The sequence below is a fragment of the Chlamydomonas reinhardtii genome, chromosome 17 (genome assembly GCF_000002595.2).
Source record: "Chlamydomonas reinhardtii strain CC-503 cw92 mt+ chromosome 17, whole genome shotgun sequence".
Classification (NCBI taxonomy): domain Eukaryota; kingdom Viridiplantae; phylum Chlorophyta; class Chlorophyceae; order Chlamydomonadales; family Chlamydomonadaceae; genus Chlamydomonas; species Chlamydomonas reinhardtii.
The window spans coordinates 4,404,235-4,416,777 of NC_057020.1; the positions used below are offsets into that span (position 1 = coordinate 4,404,235).

Consider the following 12,543-nt stretch of genomic DNA (forward strand, 5'->3'; position numbering starts at 1 on the left):
CATAGCTGAAAACCTTAATACTCTACGTGTATTCATTCCTTTGCTACCGCACGGGCACCCCACCTCTTCGCAGCCGCTGTGGGCGGGTTTCACAAGGGAATTTAGCAAGCTGACTGAAATATGATTGCCATACCTCCGTTGCAGGCGCTGCAACTGCGTTAGAAAGTTTCGCAGCTTTCTATGAGGACTTCCGCCACCACGCGTTGCACCAGCTGCAGTTGAATTGGATGAGTTCACATCTCTGACAATAATGGGAAGGAAGCTTGCACTGGTGATTGGAGCGGGCGTGGCAGGATGCCAAGCCGCGCGCGCGCTTCTCCGCGCCGGTTATGACGTTCTGGTGCTCGAGCAGAGTCGTGGCGTCGGAGGTGTTTGGCGAAGGTGCGTGAAAGCTGCAAAGTCGGGAAAATTGACTTCCGTGGCTTCGCCGACTGGCGACGCTCCGTTCCCAGGACCGAAGCTTGCATGTGTGCGACGGTATCCTTTTTTGTAACCATGAGGGATGCGCCTGTGACTGTGCGCGCGATGCCGACCCTGCCCATGGTTGCGGCTCTGCAGTCGCCCTGCAAACTGCTGACCCCCGCCCACCTTATCCCCACTTCCTTGCTGCCCCACATGTACTGCACGCTGGTACTACGTTATCAACTGTAGAAACTATCATGGCTTCGCGCTTCAAGGTGAGCCACTGCCACAAAGGGCTCCTTCTGGCGCCCCTGCTCCCACCAGAGTGCTGGCAACCCGCGTTACCCTTCAAGTCCCCCAGAACCTGACGTGTCTTGATGCCGCTTCAAATCCAGTTTACGGTCAAGTTCTTATGCTGTCTCATTTCCATAGCTCCCCGTTCATATAGCTCCTCACTACCGTCCAAACCCATATTTCGGACCTTGCAGTGCCCTGGGACTTCTTCACATTCCCAGAGTTCCCCTACGAGTTGGCGCCCGGGGACCTGGCGGCTAGGGCGGAGGCACAGGACTTTCCCAGCGGCGAAATTGTGCAGGTGTGTATGTGTGTGCATGTGAGGGTGTTTGGGCGTGGTGTGCGGGCGTGGGTGTTTGAAAGGTAAGGCAACACGTCGACAACGTGCAAGACTGTGTGGTGTGTTTGGGGTGATTTGCATGCATGCACGGGGGCTGCGCGGGTGGCAACATATTGGTTTGGTGGCAACGTAGGACTGGTACGGGGGAGGCCGGGGTGGCGTGTGCTGCTTTGGGGGTCGGGCGCCAGCCCTGCGAGCCCTGCTGTGGTGCTGGTGCTGGTGCTGGTGCTGGTGCTGGTGCTGGTGCTGGTGCTGGTGCTGGTGCTGGAGTTGGTGGCCGGATGCGCCGGTGTGAGTGGTGCTGTGTGCTGTGTTCCCGGTGTGGCTGCTGGTTTGCCAAGCAGCGCGTGGTCGGTTGGTCTTCCCACGCTGCCCGGGAGCCACCCCCACCCCTTGCTGCCTGGCCCGCGCCATTGCCCACCTCGTCGGCACTGCAAACCTCGTAAACCATTCGCCGGCGTGTTTCATGGACGCAACCCCCGCGCCCCCGTGCCCGCGCCCCCTGCTTGGGCTTTTCCTGCGCCCGTTGGACCCTGCCCCCGCGCCCACACCCGCCGCACCCGCTGCTGTTGTGCCACCCCCACGCACCCAACCCCCGATCGCATGAATGGCTAACCCCCTGGAACACCCGCCCACGCCCGCCCGCCCTCAGGAGTACATCGAGGCCTACTGCAAGCACTTCAAACTGGACCGACACATCATGTTTGGTGTCAAGGTGCGCGTGTGTTTTGTGCGTGTTTGTATGTGTGTATGTGTTTATGTGGGTGTTTTTCATGGTACGTTACCCGGCGGGTGGTGCACGGCGGGCGGTGCGTGCTGTGTGTGGCGCTGCATAGGATGGCGGGGTGGAGGGCGGTGTGTGTGGAATACTGTATAGTGGCAGCTTGGGCTGTGGGCCTTTGGCCTGGGCGCAGCAGGCGCCAGGGCATGCGCGGCACACACGCACCAGCACGCAGACCGCACGACCGCACGACCGGCGACCGCCCTTCCACACCTACATTGCGTGTCCGCGCACCTCACACCCGCACCCGCAAAACCCACACCCACAACCGCGCCGCCCGCCCTGCCGCAGGTGGTGCACATAGCCGCGCTGCCGCAGTTCGGCAACGCCAGCGCGCCCACCACCGCTGCCGCCACCGCCGCCGCCACCGCCGCCGGCGGCGGCCTCGCCGCGGGCGCCAGCCTCCACGGCGGCACTGCCAACCTGCCGAACCCCGCCGGCGGCCCCGGTACGGGTCCGCGCTGGGCGGTGCGGTTCCGGCAGGCGATGCGGCCGGGCCAGAGCCCGGACGTGGGGGAGCTGAAGACCATGGAGTGCGATGTGGTGGTGATGGCGACCGGCATGTACTTCAGCCCCTACGTGCCCTTCGTGCAGGTGAGGAGGGCGGGGGCGGGGGCGGGGGAGGGGGAAAGGGGGGAGGAGAGGGGGAGGAGAGAGGAGGGAGGAGGGAGGAGGGAGGAGGGAGGAGGCAGGAGGGAGGAGGGAGGAGGCAGGAGGCGGCATCGGGGACAGTGGGTAGGCAATAGGGTGTCATGGGGTCATGCGGTAATAGCAATCAGAGACTGTTGCCGCGGCTGACGTGGAGAGCCTGTCGGACACGCGCCACGGACCTACTGCCGTGCGTCTGCCTCCATGGCCCACCCGTCTTAACCCGCCCCTCCCCCCCCCACCACCTTACACGCACACGCGCGCAGGGCATGGCGGACTACAAGGGCACGGTGCTGCACGCACGTGACTTCAACAGCCTGGAGCCGCTCAAGGTGGGGGCGAGCAGGCGCGCGTGTGCGTGTGTGTATATGTGGGTGTGGGTGTGGGTGTGGGTATGGGTGTGGATGGGAGGGTGGGGAGTAGCCGTCAGTGCGAAGACCTTCTGATAAATTCCAAGTACGGAGTGGTGACGAGACGGGGGCTGGGGGCAGGGGGGGCTGGAGGCAAAGGTGGGGCATGGCGCAAAGGGACAGGGATAGGAACAGTGGACGCGCCGCAAAGCAGGACAGGGGCAGGGACTGTCTGCCGTGGGTTTGGGAAGCGCGCATGTTGTCCTACTCCCGGTCCTTCTCCTCCTCCTACCCTCCTGCCTGCGCCACCACCCCCACCCTCACCCTAGTATCCTCCTCCCAAGGTTATGACCTTGCAATGCCCGCTAGCTTAGCTTAGTTTACTTTTTGCTGGTAATTACAACCCCCCTGTTCTCGCCTCTAACTTCTTCAATAATCACAAATGGAACCCTCGCCACCTGCCAGGGCAAGCGCGTGTTGGTGCTGGGCGCGGGCAAGTCCGCCCACGACTGCTCCGTGCTGGCCGCCAGCGAGGCCGCCAAGACCGCCAGCGTCACCACACTGTTCAGGCAGGCGCACTGGCCGCTGCCGCGAGAGGTGGGGAGAAGGGAAGGGGTTGGGCCTTTTGTTGGGGGATGGGGTTGGGGGTTGGGGGAGGGGTTAGTGGGGCAATTAAATCCAGTCCCAACGGAACTTGGGGGGGGAGGGCGGGAGTTGGGGGGCATAGGGAAGATGGCATTGGGTGTGTATGAAGTTTGCTGTGTGGGGCATGTCAGGAAGGAGCATGTGCCGGCTGCAGCACGCACACAGCGGCCCAGGTCCGGTGGGGTCCCTGGAGTCCGTTTGGGGTGCAAGGGAGCGCTGGAGGCGGCGCCTGGCACAAACCCTCGTGGCCCAAGCTACCACCAACACCAACACCCCCACCCCCACTGGCTACGACTTCACTTTGTAAAAAAGTTAATGCACTTAACCCCACCAACGCCAACCCCACCCTCCTACGCCTGCTGTCTACTTCGCTACACGTCTCTGTACCAATCTTTGCAACCCCCTACATCCCCTGCACAGATCTTCGGCATTCCATTCCATAAGATTGTGTACACTCGCTTCACGGCAGCCATGCTGCCAGCCTACTACACAGGTGCGCCTCGACTGGTGTAACTGCGTGACTGCAACTGCGGCTGCGCGCGCTGGAAGGGGCAGGGCGGAGGCGGGCAAAGGGTGGCGGGCAAAGGGCTGGCGGGCACAGCGGGGCGGCCATAGGGGGCAAAGGAGGGCGGGCGGGGCGGGGCAGAAAGGCGTGTGTACAGTATCGACCGGGCAAGTGCCCGTCTGCAGAGGCGGCAGATGTGCGGCGGAGGCGGGTGGCAGAGGCAGGAGGGCTGTCCTCTGCCAGCATGCACCCACTCTGGATCGAACCGGGAGTCTGGCGCCCAGCACACACAGCACAGTAGGCACCCTCACAGCCATTATGTCTCGCCTGACGTCATCCCTGGTCCCTCCCTCGTTCCTCCCACCTGCGTCTCCTCCCTCCGCAGCCGAGGGCAGGCTGGGCAAACGTGTGAAGCACACGCTGCTGAGCCCCCTGAAGCGGCTGTTCTGGGGCGCGCTGGAGCGGCACGTGGCGGGGCGCATGGCGCTGCGGGGGCACCTGCGGCCGGAGCGCGGCTTCGTGCAGGACCTGTTCTTCGGGGGGCAGGTGGGAGAGGGGAGGGGAGGGGCTGGAGAGTGGAGTGGAGGGGCTTTGGGGGGTGGGGGTTACATTCATGAGGAGGGGCTTTTGGGGGGGGGGGGTAAAACCCAGGCCAAACTAAACCAAACTAGCGGAGCACAGGCAGGGGGAGTGTGCTTGACATTTCCATCAAGAAATCAGGGGCACGAGGACGCAGGCCAAGACACGTTAAACAATCATTGCGACTAATGCTCGTGTGTGGACAATCTTTGGAGGGGATGGATGGGGAGTGGCACAAGGCGTGCGAAGTGCTCAACGCGACTTCCTAAGTTTCCCCACTCAAATTTACTAAACCCGCGCACTTCCACGCCACAGATCCAGGACGGATCCTGGAACGAGGCCGTCAACGCCGGCCGCATCAAAGCCGTGCGGGGCAGCCTGGCGGAGGTGAGGGAGCAGCAGCAGCAGTGGCAGCAACACGCCGCCTCAATGCCAGCCACGTGCCTGTGCCTGTGCCTGTGGCGCATCCTGGCACGTTGATCAGCAGTGAGGGGCGGCATTGCCAACTCTGGCGTTACCACTGTTCTGTTTCCCTCTCGTGTTTCGCGTGTGTGTGTTCCGTTGGGCTGTCCTGACACCCTCGTGTGCGCGTATGATGTTAAGAACGTGCGTGTGTATGTATGTGCATATGTGGGCCTGTGTGTGTGTCTCCACCGCTGCGCTGCCTGCCCGCCTGCCGTGCTGCAGGTGCTGCCGGGCGGCGTGCGACTGACTGACGGCACGGTGCTGGACTGCGACGTGATGCTGTTCGCAACAGGCTACACCAAGGACTACAGGTGCGTGCCGCCGTGCCAGCGTGCAAGTTGCCAGCGTGCACATTGCCTGTGTTTCATGCTTGGTTACTGGTTGCTTCCGTGTCCTGTTGTATGTGCAAGGGTTTGGCACTGTGTTGCGGTGCATGGGAGGGCTGCGGCTCAAGTCCCGCTCCGTGCGCCGCACTCCTGCCCCCTACTCCACGCCTGCCCCCTACTCCCCTTCGCCAACCATCTCCCTCCCACCTTCCCCCCACTTCCTTAACTACCGTAGTCATGAATGTAATCCCCCCAACTCCTGTCCCTTTCCTCCCCCCCCCAGCCTGTTTGACGCCGCCACCGCCTCCCGCCTGGCCGCCACGCCCGGCTCCAGCACCGAGGAAGGCCTGCACCTGTACCGCTCCATCATGAGCCCGCGGGTGCCCGGGCTGTTCTTCATTGGCAGCGAGGTGGGGGCGCCGGAGTTTGGGGGGCGGGATAAGGCGTTCTTGTGGAGGACGGAGTGATTACATCACAAGTTTGGAGTGCCAACGTCCAGTGGGAACAGCGGGGTGGGAGGCAGCTGTGTGTAGAGGGGGGATGCCGCTCCCGAGCCGAATGCAAGAGGCCCTATTTGTCAAGGAATCGTCAAGGGTCCGCCGTTCATGGAGAACTGAGGGCATGACAAGTATGTCTAGGGGTTTGGGGGTCGCCCGCTCGTGCCCGGCGCCCCTCCCGTGGGACTATGCTGCTCTGCGGGGTGACTCGCAGTCCTCTCAGGTGCTGGCGGCGTCGGCGCCCCCCCCCCAGCACTGCGTGGACTCTGCAACCCCCCCCCTCGGCCGTAGCGATTGCTGTTCCCCCAAGATCGCCTACCGTCTACCGTTTCCTGAGCTGATCATGAATGTAACTCCCCCGCTTGGTCTGGTACTTACAACTCCCCCCCCTGTTCAGGCCTCCACCTTCAACAACGTGCTGACCAGCGGGCTGCAGTCGCTGTGGCTGCTGCACCTGCTGGCGGACCGCATCCGGCTGCCCAGCCCCACCGCCATAAACAAGGTGCGTGCGTAGGCGCGCGTGTGTGCGCTTGCAAGTGCATGGTCGCGGTCGTATGTGTACACCGTATGTATATGTGTGCGCATGCGGGGGAGACGCAGCGCCAAGTGTGTGTGTGTGTGTGAGGAAACAGCACGCGCACGCCGATCTATCCACCCGCCATGCCCTTTCGCTCACCCTCGGGAGCTGGTCGACGTCGTCGGTAACGATGGCTGTTGTCCCAAGATTGTCGACCACTTCCTGTTCATGAATCTACTATCTGCCACTTCCTTACCTGATCTTGAATTTACCCTCCCACCCACTCAGGACATCCTGGACCAGGCCAAGTGGCGCTCCCGCGTCATGCCGGCCCAGCGCCACTCCAGCAGTATCATCATGCTGTACCAGCAGAGGTACCACGAACAGGTGAGGGCGTGGCGGCGTGTGTGTGTGGGGGGGGGCGTGTGTGTGGGGGGGCGCGTGTGGGCGTGAGGTCGAGACATGGAGCTGGAAGGAGGCGAGAGGAGGTGATGGAGTCGGTTTCCGCAAACCGCGTGGCTTTCTCAGGGATGGAGAAAAGAGGGCTTGCAGACAACACAACACGCCATGGTCGTGATGGGCCATAAAGACCCTTGCCCCGGTCTACTTCCCGCTGCGCTAGCTTTGCAATCTCTCGCACACCCATCAACAACGCCACGCCACGCCACGCCTCCCCCGCCCATGCCCCACAGCTCCTGAAGGACATGGGCTTCCCCACGCGCCGCAAGGCGCTCGCCGCCAAGTCCAAACCCACACCCGGGCCCGGGGCGCCGCCGGGCAGCAACAAGCCGCCCCAAACCGGCACCAGCGCCACCGATGCCGCCGCCGCGGCCAACGGCAGCAAGTGCAGCAACGGCAGCAGCAGCGCCAGCGCCAACCGCGGCAGTAGCAGCAGCAGCAGCAAGAGCGGCCCCGTGCCGCGGTACGGCGGAAGCGAGCTGCTCAGCCCCTACTCCTCCCACGACTACGCGGAGCTCTTCGACGACCGGAACTTGGTCGGCCTTTCGGCTGCCATGGTTCGGATCCACGGCGGCGCGGCGACGGCGGCGGGGACGCGGTCAGCGGAAGAGATCGTGGCGTCGGCTGTGACGTTGATGCCGGCGGCGGCGGCGATAGGCACGCGGCTGGATCTAGCGGTTTTGCCCGGGGCCCACGGCGTGGCGGCTGTGGCGGCGCGGGCTGGCGGCGGACTGGTGCCGCTGGCGCAGAGCGACGGCTGCGGTGGCAACGGCGTGCCACTGATGCTGGCAGCGGGCGCGGATGCGGCGGCGGCGGCGGCGGCGTTGGTGGGGCCGTCAAGACTGGGGCCCGGGCCGGCGGCGGCAGCGGGGCAACAGCAGGCGGCGGGAGGGGGCGCGCAGCTGTGTGTGGGGAACGGGCTCGGCAACAGCGCTTCTGTGAGCGCCTTCGTGGGGAGTTTCGACAGCCCCACGCCCACCGTCAGCGACGTCATGCCGTTGGGCCGCGCCGCGCAGCCGCCGTCGGCGCTGCTGTCCGCGGCGGCTGTGGTGGCGGCGGCGCGCAACGCGCGTGTGGCAGCGGCGGGGCTGAACATTCCCATCATGGGCCCCGGGTCGCGGCCTATGGGAGGCGCGTTCTTCGCCGCCGGCGGCATGCCGTGGATGCAGTCGGCGCTGGGGGCGGCAGCTGGCGGCGACGGCGTGGCAGCGGCGGCGGCAGGGCCGTCGCAGGGCCAACTGCCGCCGCTGCAGGAAGAGGGCGGCTTGCCGGCAAGCGGCGGTGACCTCAACGGCGCCGACGCCGGCGCCAGTGGTATCGCCGCGAGCCCGGCGGCTTCGCCGTCGGCGGCGCTGCCGCCTCCATCGCAAGAGGAGGCGTCGGATTCGCTGACCAGCCCCGCCAACACGAATACGGGCACCGCGGCCTCCGGCGCCGCCGGCCCCGGCGGCAGCACTCGTGAGATGGAGCGCAGCATGGGCAACAACTTGCTGTTTGTAACCACGCAAAGCATCAGCGGCGCCGGCGGGCCCGCCGCCGCCAGCGGCTCGCCCTCGCCCTTCGCCACCGCCGCCACGGCAACGCTGGCGGCTGCCGCCGGCAGCGCCGGAGGCGCTTCCCCTGCCCAGCCGGCGGCGGCCACTTCCTCGGCGGCGGCTGGCCCCGGCCGCGCCGGGCTGTCGCTGCCGGCGGCGTCGTCGCACGGCGGCAACGCCACCGGCGGGCGCGTGTCGCTGTCGCGGCGCGTCCGGCTGCAGGTGTTGCACCTCATGCACCGCAGCATCGGCGGCAGCCTGGTTCCGGCGTCGGCCGGCGACGGCGAGATCCTGGAGCTGCGCGTGCCCTCCGGCACCAACACCAACACCAACAACCCGCTCACCAGCACCAACACCAACGCAATGGCCACCACCGGCACCGGCACGGGCGCCGCCGCCGGCGCCACGCCGGCGGACGGCCACACCGGTGGCACGGGCGGTGGCGGCGGTGCTGGCGCGCCGCCGCTGGGCGCGACGTCGACGGCGACGACGGCGACGACGGCGCACGTGAGCAGCAGCCTGTGCTTTGAGGCGATGCGCAACGCGGCGCCCAACGTGTATGGAGAGCTGGTGGGGACACTGGAGGTGCACTGAGCAGGAGGAGGAGGAGGAGGAGGAGGAGGAGGAGGGTGGTTGCACCGCACGGCAGGTAGTATGTGCAATGGGGACTTTGATGCCTGGTAGTGGTATGGGGTGGCGGGCCGGGTTGGACAGGTGAGGTTGGTGGTGGGGAGGTGCTTGGGCTGCATGGGGGGTGGGTGCCACGTGTGAGGTCATGTCCTGTGGCGGCGGCGATGGGGCAAGTGGCGCGGGAGATGCGTGGAGAAGTGAGGGCGTCGCATGCCCAGACACACGTGGGTGTCGCATGCCCCGAGCCGGCCAAGCGGCATGCTGCATGCAACGGGGCGACCGGCATCCGCGTGTGCGAGAGCACTTGCAGGGAAGATTTTCGACCACGTGTGTGCACGGGAAGACGGGCGGTGACAGCCACCTTAGGCATGTGCATGGCGCATGTGCTTGATTTTGGGGCGTGATTGATTGTGTGTTACAGGGGACACCGCAGCAAACACAGTGAGGACCGGTTGTGAGGTGGTTCCCGCTTTCGTGCGGATGTCGGCCTGTGCGTGTGTGGCGCCATGGAGTGAGCAAGGGCTACGGGGCCTGCATATTCCCTGCGATCCATTCGAAAGGTACTGGTGGACTGAAAGCCCCACGTTGTGTGCATTCTGATAGCAACAGCCGCGCTGACCCCGACCTTTCGTCGCCATGGTCGTGAGATCAAAAACTCACGTGAGATCAAAACCGAGCATCCATGGCGTGGAGGATTGGGCAATGTGGATCTGTGAATGTGGAATGCAGCTGCGCTGCGGCTCTCAGTGCAGCAGCGTTGGCTCGGGCGCTGTGTGATATAGTATCTGTGTGATCGCCGGTGCCACCTTTTATTGCTGAAGTTTCCAGGCATGGCATGTGTGCGCATGGCATGCAACCGTATGATCGGGCCGATTCTGCCCTCCGTGTGCAATCAAGGCGCTCGTGAACAAGGGTCGCAAACGCGGGTTTTTTTATTGCAATACACGTGCCGGTACTCGTATTTCGACCTGCTTGCTGGACGCTCGCCGGAAGTGAAGGGCTGCAAAGGTGATTGAGGCGGCCACTGCGACACCCAGCATGCTGGTATGTGCGTGCGTGCGTACATGCATGTGTACGTGCTGCGAGCGGCAGATGTGGGCTGTGTGAGGTGCATGCGGTATTTGGGCGCTCAAAGCGCAGGCTTACGCGCACGGCGACTCAGCAGCCGCGTGCTTCCTGTGCCCCGAGCATGCAAGCACTCAGGCGCATACCGCAGTGGCTGCTGCGTTAGGGAAGAACGACCGCTGGCTGCCTGCCGGGAAGCTGCAATGTAGCTGCAATGTAGCTGCTGTCGGTTGTGTGCGTCGCAATTTGTGGCTTGCATTTGCTCCTGCTCCTCTTGCTGCCTCGTTTCCGCACCGTACGTAGTAGCCACGGCGGGCCTGCGGGGACCAACTCGCACCTTGACTCGCACTGCCGATTGGGGGCGCCTTTCTAGTGGAATCCAATTTTACGGCCGAACTGATAAGGACTGGTGCAAGTTGATCCGTAGAAGGTTAATGCGCGTGCAAGATCTTGAAGGCTTGGCATTACGCACTGTGAACAATTCGTGTGGTAGCTTCACATGCCAAGTAGCTGCAGTGGGTATTCAAAGTCAAGGCCAAAGGAACAAAGGGGGGATTTGGATGGTCAGGCAGGGGATTGACAGCTTATGCTGCTGGGGAAGAGGCTGTGTCCGCCTTACCTGTGTGAGCCGATGTGCAATAAAAGAAGCAGCACTGGTCGTATGCGCGCAGTAAGCCAGCCTTGAAAGCGAAGGTAATCGAGGCGACCAGTGTGACACCCAACATGCTCTTGTGTGCGTGCTGCCGTGTTGTTGTGGCATGGTGTGTAGTGCAGATTTATGATAATCAAGTTGATCTGGTACGTAAGATGTGCGTACAACCCAGCCCCTCGCGTTGCCCCACGCGGGCACATGCGGTTGTGTGTTACTGGTGATGCGGCGTGACGCACACGAGCACTGCAGCTGCATATGCCGCTGCTGGGACTGTCCCCTCTGTAACATCCGCATTCATATGCCGCAACGTGGGCTCGAGCCCAAGGGGTTGTGTGGTAGCAGTGTATAGCAACGGTAATGCCGTACATGCAATGGGCAAGGCGGGTAGCAATGCATGAGCTTTTTGATGCCGGCACCTTGGTGAGTTGGTTTGCGCCAGTAAAGTGTGCGGCTTGTAACAATGCAACTGAATGCAACGGAGCTCCTGGTAAGCATCACCTTCGGTTATGAATGCGGATGTTACAGAGGGGACAGTCCCAGCACCCGAAGACGGTTATGCGGTCCTGCGACTGACTCTGTCAGCCGTTGTGCTGTACACTCGGTCACTTGCAGCTCGCAATCCCCCGGTGCTAGACCTGCCGTGCGGCCCCGGCGCCCGACTGCCCCAAGCTCAGGTGCTCTGGTCAATCGACCCTTGCATTGCTGTGTAGGCCTTCCGGCCTGTGTAGGCCTTCCGGCCCCGCTGCACCCCTCCCCGCATCGCCCTCAGGCCGAGCACGCCTAGTCTTCTCTGCGCAACAGAGACTTCACACTGTGCAAAACCAAAACTCTATTTCGCTACCGGGACTCGAACCCGGGTCTCAGGAGTGAGAATCCTGTATCCTGACCGCCTAGACTATAGCGAATGAATTGTTGACGAGAAGCCCATTGGAATAATACTTAACCGCGGCCCTGAGTTAAGGGCAGGGCCGTGTGGGGGCTCACAAGGGAGGGCTATGCGGGGCCAGGGATGTTGGGACTTGCAGTGCTGCAACGCACAGCACCGCTACCACCCAGTTTAAGCTGGAATCTACAATCCCCAGCCAGTTTAAGCTGGAATCTACAATCCCCACCCCCACCCCTACATGTCGTACCTGCCTACACCACATGCACGCAGGACTGCACGGCTGTGGGCGGAACGCCCGCCAAGATGAGACACGATGAGAGGCACGGCCGATGGCGCCGAGTTAAGCCATCACCACGCCCAGTGTTCCGGCCAGTTGTAATAGATCTACTGTTACGATCCCTGTTCGAGACAGGGCTGGGCCCTAACTTATGCCTCTTACGAGTCTTCTAGTGAATACGCGGTCACCCAAGTCTCATCCGTTGGACATCTCCAACCCCTTGCCAGTCTCCACAGTGAGTTATGTCCGGGGTGGGCTAGGTACTGCTACAACGGCTCACCCCTTCAATGGAATCCCCCCGTCACCTGTGCGCCGAAAGGGATGTGCCGGCTCCTCCGCGCCAAACAGGCCCCAGCCCCAACAGCCCACACGCATGCAGCCCATGCCGCGCGGCCCCAAGCAGGGCTCCTATCTTAATGTCTCCAGACATTAACTGGCCATTTTGGCCGTTTCCTAGACATTCCTCCCGGGGGCTAATGTCTGGGGTGAGACTTCGTTGGGCCGGGTTTGGGGCGGGTTTTGTCCGTATTCCTATGGAGAAGCAGACAAAGGACGGCGGCCACCCGACCGTTTTTGTCTGGAGCTAGACATTACCCCACAAACAAGATACGACCCCTGGCCCCAAGGCCCAGCCTTGCGTACAAACCGCCACAATACTTGCACACGGTGGGTCCTATTTCGATTGCATCC

General features: G+C 63.4%; 2 protein-coding genes across 2 annotated transcripts in view; one reads left to right on the plus strand and one right to left on the minus strand.

Annotated features, from left to right (window-relative positions):
• The first annotated feature begins 25 nt into the window (after window positions 1-25).
• On the plus strand, window positions 26-11,160 carry CHLRE_17g731700v5 (uncharacterized protein). The gene is made up of 15 exons (XM_001701481.2): window positions 26-381; window positions 652-677; window positions 891-997; window positions 1,689-1,751; window positions 2,109-2,411; window positions 2,732-2,797; window positions 3,281-3,412; window positions 3,881-3,953; window positions 4,351-4,511; window positions 4,860-4,931; window positions 5,232-5,320; window positions 5,619-5,745; window positions 6,230-6,334; window positions 6,638-6,736; window positions 7,042-11,160. Exons 1-15 carry the CDS (start codon window positions 251-253, stop codon window positions 8,935-8,937), a joined length of 3,450 nt encoding a protein of 1,149 aa, XP_001701533.1. The 5' UTR covers window positions 26-250; the 3' UTR covers window positions 8,938-11,160.
• A 589-nt stretch (window positions 11,161-11,749) lies between these two features.
• The window catches only part of CHLRE_17g731750v5 (uncharacterized protein), an 8,176-nt gene continuing 7,382 nt past the window's right edge, over window positions 11,750-12,543 (minus strand). Inside the window, exon 12 of the mRNA XM_043072440.1 lies at window positions 11,750-12,543. This exon is cut by the window's right edge and continues 2,067 nt beyond it. The gene's annotated coding sequence lies outside the window, so the exon portion shown is untranslated.